This window comes from Artibeus jamaicensis, unplaced genomic scaffold, assembly GCF_021234435.1.
Source record: "Artibeus jamaicensis isolate MK-2021 breed Jamaican fruit bat unplaced genomic scaffold, CSHL_Jam_final scaffold_614, whole genome shotgun sequence".
Lineage (NCBI taxonomy): Eukaryota > Metazoa > Chordata > Mammalia > Chiroptera > Phyllostomidae > Artibeus > Artibeus jamaicensis.
This window is the reverse complement of record NW_026522050.1, coordinates 5396870-5412937: the sequence shown is the minus strand read 5'-3', so window position 1 is coordinate 5412937 and position 16068 is coordinate 5396870. Positions and strand designations below refer to the sequence as shown.

General features: G+C 40.9%; 1 protein-coding gene across 2 annotated transcripts in view; it reads right to left on the bottom strand.

Moving 5' to 3' along the window:
• LPXN (leupaxin) overlaps window positions 1-16068 on the bottom strand; it is a 34668-nt gene that overhangs the window by 9713 nt on the left and 8887 nt on the right. The window contains exons 3-7 of one of the 2 annotated variants that reach the window (XM_037158380.2): window positions 9467-9513; window positions 4900-4999; window positions 1583-1750; window positions 522-695; window positions 325-406 (exon numbers count right to left, since the gene is read on the bottom strand). In XM_037158380.2, coding sequence (XP_037014275.1) covers window positions 325-406; window positions 522-695; window positions 1583-1750; window positions 4900-4999; window positions 9467-9513 — 571 coding nt within the window. The remainder of the gene's footprint in view (window positions 1-324; window positions 407-521; window positions 696-1582; window positions 1751-4899; window positions 5000-9466; window positions 9514-16068) is intronic. The other variant, XM_037158381.2, reaches the window with a different exon arrangement.

Here is a 16068-nt window from a genome sequence, read left to right as displayed (position 1 = left end):
ATATCATTTAAAACACGTAAGTAAATAATAAAAGAGAAAGCTAAAAAATTTTAAGACAGAAGCAGATTTGGGGTGGAGAAAGATAGGAGCAGGGGACTATCCATTTTTAATATTACCCTTGGAGTAATGTTTGAGTTTTTAAACTATACATTCATATTTCTTGGATTACAATAATTCAATTTAAACAAAATCCTTAAATGTTGGGGAAAAGGTAGGGAAGGATGGCATCTAGGACTAAGGTGGGCACTTGGGTGGTAGTGGCAGAAACCCAGACAACCAGGGCAGGTCAAGGAAGGCAGGTCAAGGAACCCCGGGTGCACGTACCTTCTGCACCAAACACCTCTCCACAGTGAGAGCAGAAGAAGTGCTCTGGGTGCCAGGTTTGGTCCATTGCCGTCAGCACTCTCTGGAAAAGGAACACAGGGAGAGATGCTAGAATGCCGCAGAGCTGTAAACCATGACCCTGGTTCTACATGAGTGAGTAACAACTACAGGAAAGCAGGGGGAAGGGGTTGACTCACGTCCAGGATGGGAGCCGCACAGTAAGCACAGCGTGGAGAAAACAGATGGTGGTAGTCCTTGGGGCAGTAGGCCAAGCCACTGCGCTCGAAGAAGGGCCTGGAGCCAATCTCCTCTTTGCAGTGACTGCATATGAAGTGCTCTGGATGCCACGCTTGCCCTAGAGCATGGATCACCTGGCGGATGAAACAAAGCCTGGCGTGAGAGCCCGATAGGGCGATCTGGGGCCTGCAGGATGCCCATCTGCGGTGGGCACTCTCACACCGTATTCCACATAAATGACACCCCCTGGAGTTGCACAACACTGAGGCCTGGACCTAGGTCCTACCTATGTGGTCTGTTCTCCATGCTCTAGGGAGAAAAAAAGGGCTCCCACTTTCTTGTCTGCTCACGCTGACAAAAGCCTGTAAATGTCCCAGACAGTGGAGGCAGGAAAATAGAGCACAGTAGTGAAAGACAACAGATAACTAGAGCCTTGGCATGGAAGGGATCCCTGGAAGAGGAAAAGGCCAAAGGACAGTTTTTATTCCTCTGGTATAAACACCTTATCTCACGCCTCATGCAGAGTTAGGTCTCAAAGCCCTGTTATGGTTTTGGTGGAGAATGTTGCAGAGCAGCAGTTATAGGCTATGATCTGGAGCTGAGTGCAGCTGAAAATTGTATGCAGTCAATTTAAACTAGGAGTAAAGGCAGCACAGAACAAAGGGAAAGGGCTTAAACTCAGGAGTTTGACTCTCCTGGTGTCAAATCCTAGCTTAACCTCTCACTAGGCCTTGGACCTGTCAGTTAACTTCCCCTAAGCCCTCACTTTCCTCATCTTCACAAAGGGAACAATAACAGAGTTTCCCTTCAGGACTAATGTGACCATTGAATGAAGGAACACTTGTAAAGCACTTACCTCAGTGCCCTGAGCTAACTCCCCACTACAATAAGTGGTCAGTAATGATTAACTATTATAAGAATGTCTTAGAATATAAGGAGAAAGAGCAGTCCTTGGTGGGACAGAGACACACACACAGAGACACCGATGGCTGCTATAGGATCATCATTTGGTGCATCCCACCTTTCCAGCGATCGGTTTCTGGCAGGAAGCACAGTGGCCCTTGGGCACGGTGGCAATCCCAAGGTCCTGCAATTCCTGCTCCAAACCCCCCAGCATTGAGTCCAGGGAGGCCTTGTCATCCTGCTTTTCTGTCAAGTGCTTCTTGCTGGCCTCTGCTTTCACTGCAACCTGGTAGCAAAGAGAGAACCATGAAGAGAGTTAACCTCATGGGCATTATCCATGAACTAGAAGCCTCTTCTTCGTGACCCTGCAAGCTCACCTCTCCTGACTGCCCCGTTAGTCTTTCCTGAACCTTCCTCCAAGGTATGAAAGGGTACAACAGTGTAACACCAGTACAAACTCCTTCATTTCTTTCTCATTCCAAATTCCTCAAACCAAGTGAAATCTGACTTATCCTCCTCCATTTGTAAATCTTTTTTCTGACCAGAGGAAATTGAGTGGATTAAGATAATACTTTTTCTGGCTCTTGTAATGACTACAGGTAATAATCTTCTTGCTATTCATTTATTCTGCAACATTTACTGAGTACCTAGCTTGTGCCAATACCTGCTCTAGGCTCTTGGGAGAGACAGTGTGTAAGAGCAGCGAAGTGTCTGCCCTCATGAAGTTTATATTCCCTGGGTGATAGACAATAAACAATTAAAATAAATATGTGATGCAACATTTCAGATAGAAATAAGACATATAAGTTATACACATCAAGATAAAAGTGACAGAGGGTGGGATGGTGAGGAAGAATTGATTAAAATGAGGCTGCTTGGAGATGGACTTCTAAGGATGTGGTATTTGAGTAACGTACTTAGGGACCCAGAGATGTTGGTATCTGTGAGGAGAACATTCCAGAGGGAGGCGAGGCCCAGAGGAAGGAAATAATTTGGTGATCGGAAAAATGGTAAGAAAGGTCAGTGGGGCTAGAGGAGAGGGAGTGGGACTGAGTGGGGCCGAAGATAGTGGGGACAGGAGGCAAAGATCACAATGATCACATTTCACCCTCCTGGTCAAAGCCTGGGTTTTATTCTGAGGGTGACAGAGCCATGGGAGGGTTTCAAGCACGAGAGTGAAAGAATCTGGTTCAGAAGATCCCTGTGGTAGCTGAGTGAGGAATCAAGTGCAGAGGAAAATTAGAGGCACTAGTCAGATGGGAGTCTATTGTTATGGCTCAAACCAGAAATGACTGGGACAAGTGTTAGCAGAGAACGTGGTGAGAAGTTGTCAGATAAGACTTGCTGATGGATGGTAGTTATGGAAGCAAAGTTCCAAAATAGTTACTATAAAACATTCAAAGAAAAAGCCTCAGGTTACAGAAAAGATCCCCAATTTATCCTTCATCAACTCAAGTCCTGATTCCATCTCTCCCAACTCCTGTCTGACTGGGCCATTGCTACCCTTTGTCTAATATTTCCTGATCAGAAAACTACAATGCCTGTCCATTGCTTCCAGCATCAAATCTGCACACATCACACAGACTTCCAGAGTCTCCCCATCCACTGCCCTCACTTTTCCTCTCCAATCTCATCTTCTATCGCTCAGCAAAAAGCTGCCCCTGTTTAAAACCAGCTAGGTTCCCTGCAGTCTCCTGAATGGGATCCATCACAGTCTGACTTTATGCCTCCATTTATCCTATTTTTACTGCCAGGAACAACCTCACAGTATCTCACTAATCCAAAGTGCTCATTTCCCTTCAAGGAACTTTTATCATCAGACAGATTTCCTTCCTCTTCTCTTATATGATGTTAGTTAATGTTGATCAGTGTTCTAAAGGTTAATGTCTAAAAGGCCTAAAGGTCTAAAAGGTGACCAATATTAAGTATGAAAAATAACCAAGTAAAAACACAATAATATATCTATATTCACATCTGCATTTATATCTATTTCTATTTGCTTCTTTATTCCAGAATACTTGTGAATCGCTATGGAAGAAACAGGAAACATTGACTACCTCCGGGGAGGAGACTGAACAGCTAGGAACAGAGCTGGTAAGAAAACAGTTCACGGCAAACTTCTGTCCTTCTGATTTTTGTACCATGTGAATGTATGGCCTATTGAAAAGATAAACAGCCCTGGTTGGTGTGGCTCAGTGGACTGAGTGCCAGCCTGCGAACTCAAAGGTCGCCAGTTCGATTCTTTGTCAGGGCACATGTCTGGCTTGCAGGCCAGGTCCCCAGTTGGGGGCATGTAAGAGGCAACTGATTGATGTTTCTCTCCCTCTCTTCTTCTCTCTAAAAATTAATTGATTAATTAAAAAACAAACGGATATGTAAAAATGTAAATAAAGCAAGGTGCATGTTGAATCAATCAGAAAATACTACACAATTAAACCTAATATAGATTTTTTTCTAGTATTCCCAGATATACAGCACAATGAAGCATACACTCAGCTTTATGGTAGACATTAACAAAAACTTGCTTCTGACATTTATTCACTTGTCCCTCTACTACGTATGGTTTATTCACAGTGTGTCGGGAACTGTGCTGGGTGTCAGGAGTCTAATGGTGAGCCACAAAGGTAAGGTTCTTACCCTCACCGGTCACACACATTTTATACACTGCCTTGAAATCATCTCCTAGTCACTTCATGTGTGCATATCAAATCCTCCAACCAATTTAGAATGGTTGTATTGTCTACCTTAAGAATTCTAGATGCTATTTCCCTTGATAAATTCTTAAGCCCATTTATCCAATTTCCATTCCCCACCAGGCCTTGTGAGCTCGCCACTCATGCCCTGGAGGCTAGAAAAAGAAGGGTTTTATCTCAGTGTGGCACGTAGGACTCCTCATGCTTCCTATTGTGAAAGCCACACTCGATCTCCTTTGCTCTGCCCCAGCTTGTCCACAGAGCTCCTCTGTCCTACTCAGGCAGGTCCCCTTAACAGTCCTGTCACATTTCACCTGGCATTGGAGGCCAATGCCCTCCGCACTCACTCCAACTAGAAGAACCACCGCTTTCATCTCTTTTATGTCCAAATCCTTTCCATTCTTCAGAGTCTATCCCACACCCATGCCCGCCTCTGATGAAATCTCATTGACCTTCTACATTCCTGACATTTGCTCCACATATTTTGATAAACCACCTTGTCTTTCATTCTATAAATATTACAGAGGCTTATGCCTCATTTTATTTACCAAGCACACTCCAAGCTCCTGATCAGTGCCTGGATCATAATATCCTCTGTGTCCAGATAATACCTATTGTAAAGTTGAATTCATCCATCGAATTAAATTTTGTCTAGGAAAAGAAATGACAACTGGGAAGTGTCCCTCCAGGGGGCATGCAGAGGTGAGTTTTAAAGATATGAACCCACAGGGACTATGCTCACCGTGGCCTGCATTTCACACAGGTGGGCCATGAGCTCATCCAGCTGAGCAGCTGCTGATGTTTTAGAAGGTGTTGGTGATTCCTTTGGTTCTTCAATGTCACTACAGGGAGAAAACAAAAATCACACTAACACATCAAAACTCAAAAAATGTTAAGGCACGCATAAAATACCAGAAAATACAGTTTTAACTATTAAACACTTAGATATCAGTAAAACCAAACACAGAGAATATTTTAAAGTATAGGTACTAGACTAAAAATGTGTCTCCATGTCTCCCTCTGTTTATCTCCAGAACTGACTGTTATTCTCAAGTGCGTGAAGAAAAGCACTGGGCATGTACCTGGTGGGCCATTCAGACCCAACAGCCAGGTGCAAAGCAGGCTCTGGAAAGTGCTTTAAGACTGTGGCCCAAATGTGTGTGTGTGTGTGTGTGTGTGTGTGTGTGTGTGTTTATTTTAGTAGCATTCTTTTTAAATTTTACAGTATTTGATCTTATCTCAGTTATTATCAGGTGAGAGACAAAAAATAAATGAGAACATAGAACAGGCGTCCATCCATGAATTGAGGTGCATGGACCACATTTGGCCATGTCCATTCATACTGTCTGCAGCTGTTTTCTTACAGAGCTGGACAGCTGTGACAGAGAGACACCTTATGGGCCACAAAGCTAACATACTTACTATTTGTCCTTTGCAGAAAAAGTGTGCCGACCCATGATAGCATTTAGATAATGTACATGATGTTGATTTTAAACCTATATAATTGTGAATTAATTATTAATAAATAAAATTTGGGACCCAAGACACAGAATACAGATTCTATTCAAATACTTGCACAGTTGTGTGTGTGTGAGAGAGAGAGAGAGAAGAGGAGAGGAGAGGAAAGGAAAGAAAGAAGCATAAGTAAAAACAGTGGAAGTGTATTTAAAAACAGCATGGCTGGGTAGTGTTTATACTAGTCATACAAGGCTGGTCCAGCACTAGCAAATGGATTAATATAATGCATTACAGCAATGCATAAGAGAAACACTTTATAAACGCATTGATAGGTTCTGAAAGACAGTTGAAAAACAAGTTCAACCACCATTCCTGTTATTGAAGATAGATGTTTTTCCATACCCTTATGTACATCCTTATCTGTCCTTTGCAACCATAATAGCTAACATTTATTGTTTACACTGAGCCAGGCCCTCTGTAAAGAGTTTTAAAATCCTTTAAAGGGTCTTTAAATCCTTATAACAACCTTAAGAGTGAGGTACTGTCACTCCCAGGAAAAAAAACTGGGGCTTAGGGAAGGTAAGATTTTTGCTCTCCATGAATACAGAGTTTGGGCCTGCAGATTGCAGAGCATATGTTCTTCCTAACCATGGTAAACGACCTTCCAAATGATGTTTAAAGGCTATGTAGTTTTCAAAGGTACAACATGCCATGACTTATTAAACCAATCATTTATTGTTAGACACCCAGACTATGCCTGATTTTTGCTGTGCTCAGTACTGCAAAAATAAATATTTGCACCCATATTTGATTATTTCCATAGAGTAAATTTTGAGAAGTGGAAAAACTGGATCATGAGGGCAACTGACTCAAGTAATGTTTGTAACCAGCATTATTCAAGGGAGTTCAGTGAACCACCCACCAAACCGACTGTCTCTCTCTCTCTCTCTCTCATACACACATAGCGAAATACTATAAGTCTTTCACTAAATGTATTTCCTACAATGAAAACATACATTTACTACTTTACTTATTTTTATGTATTTACCAACCAGGAACAAAGCAGAAGGAAAATGTATCTCTTTTTCTTTTAAGGAAAACAAGGCCTTTCCTTGGGTGTATGTCACATCGCTGACCTACTCCTGTTTGAGAATTTAACGAGAAAAACACGGGAGGAAGGTGGATATTCTCCTCTTAAGATGAAAGTCCTTGTCTTTTAGGTACAACATGGTCTCCGAGCAAGCATAAGATTTTTTTCTTAAATCTAGGAACAAACATGGTCAGGTATACAAGTGACTGACTCAGTCCTTGGAGGTTTCCAAGACGAGTGTGGAGGAGGTCACCCTTGCAACTCTTTTCAGACATAATCCCTCAGTAATTGCTGCCACAGGGCATTGTCTTGGAGGCACAAAGGGCAGCTGGACTTTGAACACTTTCTGCTACCCTGTGCCTCACGGGAGGATGAATGCAGTTTCTTAACATGGGTTTGTATAATCCTAAAAACCTGTCCATCTCACAGCTGGGGCATATGTGTGTTTATTCAAAGAATTCTCACTGGTTATTAGCTAGACTCCTAGTGCAGTGTGTAAAAAGAGGTAAATCATCGTCATGATAGCTTATTAGTAATCGAGTCAACAATACAACATTCTAAGTAAGAAATGGGCTGATGATTACCTCATTATAGCAACCTTGGACTTGTCTCCTGACCTCTTGAAAATCATAAGGGTGATTTGCTATGCCATCAGTAACAACTTACTGCACTTCTCAGACATTTTAATAATATAAATCACAAATGATGTGTTTAAAAGAATCCAGACTTCTCAAGTGAGAGGCTTCACTGTGCTGGGTTCCCCCGCTCCCCCCTCCTCTGCAATATTTTTATGAATTGTTCCTCCCTCTTCTTATCAAAATTATTTTTGTGCATGTAGAATACATATTTCTAAATTATTGGTCACAATGCTTCTCATATATCACTACATTAGAAATATTATTCCATTGTTATATTCACAACTGGTGTTGAATATGCTTTCAAGGTCCAAAGCAATGTTTGCTTCATGTAAGCAAATCAGAGGAAATGGTGAACACAGACTGCAAGAGTCTGGTTTCTGAGTCTTATGTTCTATCTGTACTGGACAGCCTGTCTGCTCTGAATTATACTAGCCTCGGGGATTTGTATCATTCTATTACATATTTTACTAGGTCACCTGGATTTTGTCTCACTCTCCCATAAGGGCTGCACAGAATGTATCATTCAGTAATGGGAAGTGTGTCAGTTGAGGTCCATTCAGAAAAAATACAAGCATTGTGAGTAAACAAAAGTCATTTAGTCCAGAAATATGATTAGACAGGTGATGGGAGAGCTAAAAAGCAAACAGAAGACATTGAGGGAACTCAGAGATTAGCCACAGCCCTTAGTCATTAGGCTGAAGGCACAAGGCCAGAGGCAAAGTGACCAGAGCCCAGGGGCCCAGGTCAACAGGCATAAACTGGAACCATATTAAACCTGTTTTGCTTCTGCTGAAGCCATAAAGGAGATATAACTGCAGATGGAGACTGTGAAGAGAGAGAGAGAGATTGGGGGAGAAATGCCTAAAATCTCCTTGCCTTTCACCTTCCAGTCTCTCTGCAGTGTCTCCCACTGGTTGAAGCCAGCGAAAGACAACCACCCCTGCAGCCTGGAAAACCCCATCCACAAGGGTCAGCTCCTCGGGAATACAGAGCAGAGCAAGGGAGGAGGAAGGAATGGGTCTGATGGGAAACCTCTCAGTGACTGAGGCGGCGGAGGGGATGCTGTTGAGTTAGTACTGGTGCACCATCAATTGACCACAGACAGGAAACAGCTGCTGGTTGGGCTGGTTTCTATGTTGTATGTTCATACGTTCATTAGTGTTTCTATTATCGTCTTGGCGTCCTGGATTTAAAAAGCCAAATATTTACTATGAGCCTATTGTGTGCTGGGCACTGTTTTTGCTACTGTTGTTTTGCTTTGTTTGCTTTTTCTCACAAGAGGGTGAACTGGGAGGTGTAGGGGCATGCCCGCCAGGCAACTTCCTGGAACTGGAATAAACTGGCAATTGTAATAACAAATTGGCCTCCCTCCCATCAAAGTAGAAAGTGGGAAGTTGTACAAAGACTCTTTGATGGCATACGTTCCTTCCTTATTTTGGCATCATATGTGCACTATTGGCTGCCGTTATGAAACCAAATAAGATGCGGTGTAGTGCTCTTTACCAGGCATGCGCCTTCACTGTCTCCATTTTAAGTCTTTTATGTTGTGTACCAGAATATTGTCTGATCTTTTTTCTTAATTGCAAGCAATAGCTGAAGAGAGAGCAAAGAAAGAGGCCTTTTTATTTCTTTCAGATTATCGATTCTGCTTTGGCCAGTAGAAATTATTTAATAAATGAATCTGTTTCAATCTGTAACTTTGGTTGAAAGGTAATCCCTCTATCCACTAAATACATTTGAGCAAATATGGAAAGAAGACGTCTACATTCATTAGCCAAAGAGACCCGCTAGCTCTGATTTTGTGAACATCTTGCTGAAATTTCACATGGCGTTTTCTCTTTTGTGACCTGGAATACCTAGGGCAGAACACCGGTGGTGATTCAAACTATTCACACTTTTTCAGGTGGTGAAGGGGACAGCAGAGCTCGTTAGCTGGGATGCCCATCTAGAAGGCTCCTGGAGAAATCGCCCCATCAGTCCGGCAGAATTCCACCTCTGCCCAAAGACTATGGAAAGGAGAGGAGGGTAGTAGGAGTTTGAAGCAAATTATTATCCAAACACAGACTGGTAACAATTATTTAATGACTTTATTTTTTCAAGTATTTAATAATTTTAAAAAATACCTGTATACATTGGGCTCCTTGATCTCAGTAGTGTACACAAGTTGTGCCTAAGACAGAGAGATGGAGAATGAATTTGTTAGTAGAATGTTGGTGCTGATCTACACCCAGAATTAGAGAATGCGTTTAGCTTCTGAAGGGGACTGCTCACTAGCGTATCTCTGAGATATCCTTTTACAAGGCAGAGGAATACCAGCCATCCCACAGAGAAAGGCCAAGTTCTAAGTACAGTAGCTACCATGGGAACAGAGAGTGGCCCCTCTCCCTGCCCTAAAAGCACCGAAACAGAGAAGCACTCAGATAAAAAGCATAAAACCTAGGAAATGAGTCCGAGCAAAGCCCTTTTATAGGGGAAGACCATAACACAATTAAATGTAACATACCAAAAGAAACTATGTGTGACTGTAAAGGGTAGCTGGCTAGGAACTACCCTTTTTTGGGTAGTTGCTTCAACTACCCAAAAAATATTTGTTCGACTCACTTATTTGTTGAACAAATATTTATTGAGTGTCTGTGTCATGTGTCAGGGTTAGAGAGTAGCAGTCAAAAACAAAACGATTAAAAAAACTGAACAGTCTACCCTGGATCATACACTGTGAGAAATAGATAATAAGCAATTTAATATTAAAAACTAAATTAGTTCATGTGTACAATTAATCAGGGGAGGGAGATAGGAAATGCAGAAGAAATGGCAATTATAAATATATTGATCACCACTAAAAAGTATCTTACCATTTGTGACACTATGGATGGACCTAATGGGCATAAGTCAGCCAAAGAAAGACAAGTACCATATGATTTCACTTACATGTGGAATTGAAAGAGTCCACAGATGAACAAACAATATACCAACAGACTCATGGCTAGAGAACAGACTGACGGTTGCTAGAAGGGAGGGGGACTAGGAGTGTGAGTAAAAAAGACTGAGGAGTACAGATCAGGAGTTATAAAACAGTCATGGGGATGTAAAGTACAACATGGTAATATAATCAATAATATTCTAATAACTACGTATGGTGTCAGATCGGTACTAGAAATATCAGGGGGAACACTTTGTAAAGTATATGATTGTCTAACTACTATGCTGTACACCTGAAACTAGTTCAAAGTAATACTGAATATAAAACTGTCATTTAAAAAATTTTTTAAAAATTTTTTATTTATTTATCTTTAGAGGGGAAGGGAAGGAGAGAGGGAGAGAAACATCAATGTATGGTTGCCTTTCGTGCGTCCCCTGCTGGGAACTGGCCTGCAGGGAACTGGTCTGCAACCCAGGTATGTGCCCTGACTGGGAATCGAACCGCGATTGTCTGGTTCGCAGGCCCACGCTCAATCCACTGAGCTACACCAGCCAGGGCTAAAAAATTTTTTAATTTTAAAAACCTGAAAAAAAAAGAAGTACAAATGGACAGTTACAAAACAGTCATGGTGCTGTAAGGTACAGCATAGGGAATACAGTCGATACTATTGTAATAACTATGTATGGTGCCTGGGTGTTGGGGGGGGGAGTAGAGGGTGCAGTTCCAGACTTATTGAGGAGAACACTTCATAATTTACATAATTGTCTAACTACTATGCTGTACACATGGAACTAATATAATATTAAATGTCAACTGCAATTGAATTTTTTAAAAATATAAATACATACATAAATAAGCAAACAATCCAGAGAAGGACTTACTGAAAAGGGGGCTCTTGAGCAAGGATTGATAGGCAGAGGTGAGAAAAGTTTGCAGGTATCAGGCGTAACCTGGCTCAGGTAGAAGGAACAGCAGGGAGAGAGCACCCTGGGGCATCTGGGAACAGAAAGGAGGCCAGAGTGGCCTGAGCTAAGTGAACCAGGGAGACAGGGGAGAAGAGTAAAAGGGGTCAGATCACACAGGTAGAGTGACTGGATAATTTATTGTTCAAACCAGAACACTTTTGAGAGTGAAAAAGGCTACTAAAATAATTTATAGTTTTATTTTATTTTTTATTGTTCAGTTTCAACTGTCCCCATTTCCCCACCATTGCTCCCCTTTGCCGTGCCCCGACCCTGCTCCCACAGTCAGTCCCCACCCTGTTGTCTATTACCGTGGGGCTGTTTGTATACATGCTCTTTGACGAGACTCTCCCTTCTTTCCCCTGTTATCCCTCTCCCCTTCCCCTCTGGTCACTGTCAGTTTGTTCCTTATTTCCATGTTCCTCGTTCTATTTTGCTCATTAATTTTAAAAACATGTATTTACTGATCAGAAATTTGGTTGCATTATATTGGTGAAACTACAAAATAATTATTCAAAACTTATTTTTAGAGTAAAATTTTCTAGAATATTTTTGAATGACACATACCTGTGAACATGAAAGCAAAAATGTTTTTTCTTAAAAAAACCTGTTCTATTGATTATTTGAACATTTAAGAATAGCACAAGTAAATTATCATTTTTTATGTAGATAGGTTCACATACCTTAATTGGTGACTTGGCCATTGTTGTTTCTAATATTGTGATGTAGAATTTTTTCTCAAAAATGTTTTAATATGATCTTAAATTTGTTTAATATGATCTTATGATTTGTTTTTATACATTTTTTTAAAATTGCAGTCTTCTACAAAGCTGCATTTTCTGGTTAATATATTTGAAATTGTTGACACTTTCAATTGATAGATATTTCTCTGTAGACCATACTTTTTTAGTTAAGAAAGCCCTCTCTCTCTAGATGCTGATGAACCTATAAGTCCAGACAAAATCCTGCTAAATGAAGGATATTCTCTATTCTATTTTTTACATCAAAATGTGTAAATATTTCAGCCCCCAAATTTTCACAGGTGCTGCATTTCTACCCACATTCAAAGCACCTTTCTCCAATAATATTTTTATAAGACGGACCTCTTAAATCGTCCCTATGTGTGATCCTTTTTAACATTTTCATTAAATGTAGATACTGCAAAATCACAGGCCTTCACAATTTCAACCCATTCTGGTGAAGAATATAAATTTATCTAATTAAAATTGGAGCTCTGTCAAAATCAAGATTCTTCTAAAGCACAATTTTCTTTTTTTTCACATTTTAAAAAATTTATTTAGTTATTTTTCAAGTACAGTTTTCTTTTGTCAATTTCTCCCAATTTCTCCCAGCCCCCCCTCCGCCTCGTCTCCCCACCTCCCTCCCATTCCCCCCCCCCCACAGTCCTCATCTCTGTGTCTTTCATACTTGTTCTTCAAAATCCCTCCCCATTTTTCCCCTTAAATTCCCTTCCCTCTCCCCTCTGGTCGCTGCCCACTTGTTCTCTATTTTAGTGTCTTTGTTTTTATTCTATTTGCTTGTTTATTTTGTTATTTAGCTTCCTGTTAAAGGTGAGATCATATGGTATTTGTCCTTCAATGCCTGGCCTATTTCACTCAGCATAATGCTTTCCAGTTCCATCCATATTGTTGCAAAGGGTAGTAGCTCCTTCTTTCTCTCTGCTGCATAGAATCAAATTAGGGAATTAAACCACTTTAGCTCTCGCCTTTTGATTTGTCCAATTCCTCTTTGGCTTTTGTAGGCAGAAATTTGGGCTTCTTCCTTTTTGCAAGCTTTTTTTAATATAATTGCAACTTGCTAAAAGCTGAATTTTTATGCTACATTCATTAAATATTTGATTAAATATTTCCAACTGATTTTGCACATACTGTGACCTGAATTTAGGTTGCTTTATGAAATTATTTTTCAAATCCTCAGGCATTTCTAAAATTCAATTGATGACAGGCAATGCAGAGAGAAAATACATATTGCCATGCTGAAATACTTTGGGATTCAATATCAGCTTCTGTCACAAAAATTTTGTTGGTGATATTTATATCTATATATCACCTGACTTGTGTATATGTAATATTTGTATTTTTTAATATATTTTATTGATTGTGCCATTATAGTTGTCCTATTCCCCCCTTCATTCCCCTCTACCCTGCATACCCCTCCCTTCCCCCCCCCTTTAGTTTATGTCCAGGTGTCTCAAGTTCTTTAGATTCTATATTTCCCATACTATTCTTGCCCTCCCCCCTATTTTCTACCTGCCATCTATGCTATTTATTCTCTGTACCTTCTCCCCCTTCTCCTCCTCCCACTCCTTTGTTGTTAACCCTCCATGTGATCTCCATTTCTATGGTTTTGCTCCTGATCTAGCTGTTCACTTACTTTGCTTTTGTTTTAGGTGTGGTTGTTAATAACTGTGAGTTTGCTGTCCTTTCACTGTTCATCTTTTTTATCTTCTTTTTCTTAGGTAAGTCCCTTTAACATTTCATATAATGAGGGATTGGTGATGATGAACTCCTTGAATTTGATCTTATCTGAGAAGCACTTTATCTGCCCTTCCATTCTAAATGAAAGCTTTGCTGGATAGAGCAATCTTGGTTGTAGGTCTTTGGTTTTCATGACTTGGAATACTTCTTTCCAGCCCCTTCTTGCCTGTAAGGTCTCTTTTGGGAAATCAGCTGACAGTCTGATGGGAACTCCTTTGTAGGTGACTGTCCCCTTATCTCTTGCTGCTTCTAGGATTCTCTCCTTCATTTTAATCTTGGCTAATGTAATGATGATGTGCCTTGGTGTGTCCCTCCTTGGGTCCAACTTCTTTGAGACTCTCAGAGCTTCCTGGATTTCCTGGAAGTCCATTTCCTTTGCCAGATTGGGGAAGTTCTCCTTTATTATTTGTTCAAATAAGTTTTCCACTTGTCGCTCTTCTTCTTCCCCCTCTGGTACCCCTATAATTTGGATGTTGGAAGGTTTAAAGATGTCCTGGAGGTTCCTAAGCCTCTCCTCGCTTTTTTGAATTCTTCTTTCTTCATACTTTTCTGTTTGGTCACTTTTTTCTTCCTTCTGGTCCACTCCCTTGATTTGAGTCCCAGTTTCCTTTCCATCACTATTGGTTTCCTGTGCATTTCCCTTCATTTCAATTAGTTTAGCCTTCATATGTTCCTCTAATTTGTGACTAAAATCAACCAGTTCTGTGAGCATCCTGATCACCAGTGTTTTGAACTGTGCATCTGATAGGTTGGCTATTTCTTGGTTGCTTGGAGTTGTGGGCTCTGGGGCTTTGAGTTCTACTTGAGCCATAATGTTTTGGTCTGTTCACTCCTGTTATGTTTGAGGGGCAGAGCGCTAGGTGTTCACCAGGGCGGGGCCACCCAGGTGGCTGGGTTGTGATGCTGTATGTGGGGGTGGGGTCAAAGAGAAGCAATAGTAGTCCCCTCTGCTGCTTCCTGCCGCTGGGGCCTGCAAGGTCTGTCTCGCTGCTTGTTCCTTTGCCTGGTTTATCTGCTCATAAGTGTGTGACCGCAGTCAGCCAGCCGCCTTGCACCCTCACTGGCTTCACCCGTTGCTACCCCACACCTGGGATCCGCCCATGGCTGCCTGCGTGCCTGGGTTGGTCCGGGAGATCTTTTCTGCCCCACCCCGCTCTGCCTCTGGCTCCACCCCTCTTACCAGTCTGGCTGAACGGGTTCGTTGTTGTCAGACTTTTGTATAGTTCAATTTTCTGTGTTTTGGTTGCGTTTTTGTTACTATAGCTTTGTTGTCTTTAAACTTGGTTGTGCGAGTAGGCACAGCGTTTCCACCTATGCCTCCATCTTGGCCAGAAGTCCAGCTGTAATATTTGTATTTTTTGATTGGTAGAATATTGTAGCTTGTTTGGATGCAGTCATAAATTTTGTGCACATCACAACTAATTCAAAGTACATTTCTGCTCCACAGGTCTAGTATGTAAGAACATTGATTTTTAGCACAGTGTGGTTCTCTACCAAAATCTGTATTTATATTATTACCTCCTCACAAAAAACAACAGTTTATCTTCATTGTTGAACTTTTCAACTGAATTTACAATGGCATGAACAATGTCAGATGTTTCATTTTTGACAAAAGAATGAACTTCTACTTTATTTTGATCCTTTGAATTGGATGAAAAAAATGAAACCATATTAGAGTTAACAGGTTCTCTAACTGCAGCCTCTGATGATAGTGATATAAATCTGATTTTATCTGTTGGTTTGTGAAAGGAATCAACTCATTAATAGCCACCAGTTTACAGTTTACTTTCAAGCACACACACAAACACACACACAAACTAGGAGTTTAAAATGAGCAAAATTAATTTAGATGAGTCATTTGACCCAAATGGAAAGGTATGCTTTACAGTGACATGTAGCCATACATGTCACTCCTGTAGCTATACATGTTAAATCAGCATATTTGTGTACATTCTTCTTAAATTAAGTATAGACCTTTTAAAATTATTTATTTATTTATTTATTTATTTATTTTTAGACAGGGGAAGGGAAGGAGAGAGAGAGGGAGAGAAACATAAATGTGTAGTTGCCTACTGGGGACCTGGCCTGCAACCCAGGCATGCGCCTTAGACTGGGAATTGGACCGGCAACTCTTCAGTTGGCAGGCCTACGCTCAATTCACTGAACTATGCCAGCCAGGGCTAAAATTTTAAAGTAGATACTAAAGCTTCTTATTCATATCTGTGTCTTCTAGTTTTCAAAGAGACAGTGCTATCTCCACTTATCTCCATGGTAGACAGTAAATATTGACTAATATTTTGTGCAAATTACGTATTCATCATCAACTTTCTTGAAAAGTTAAACAT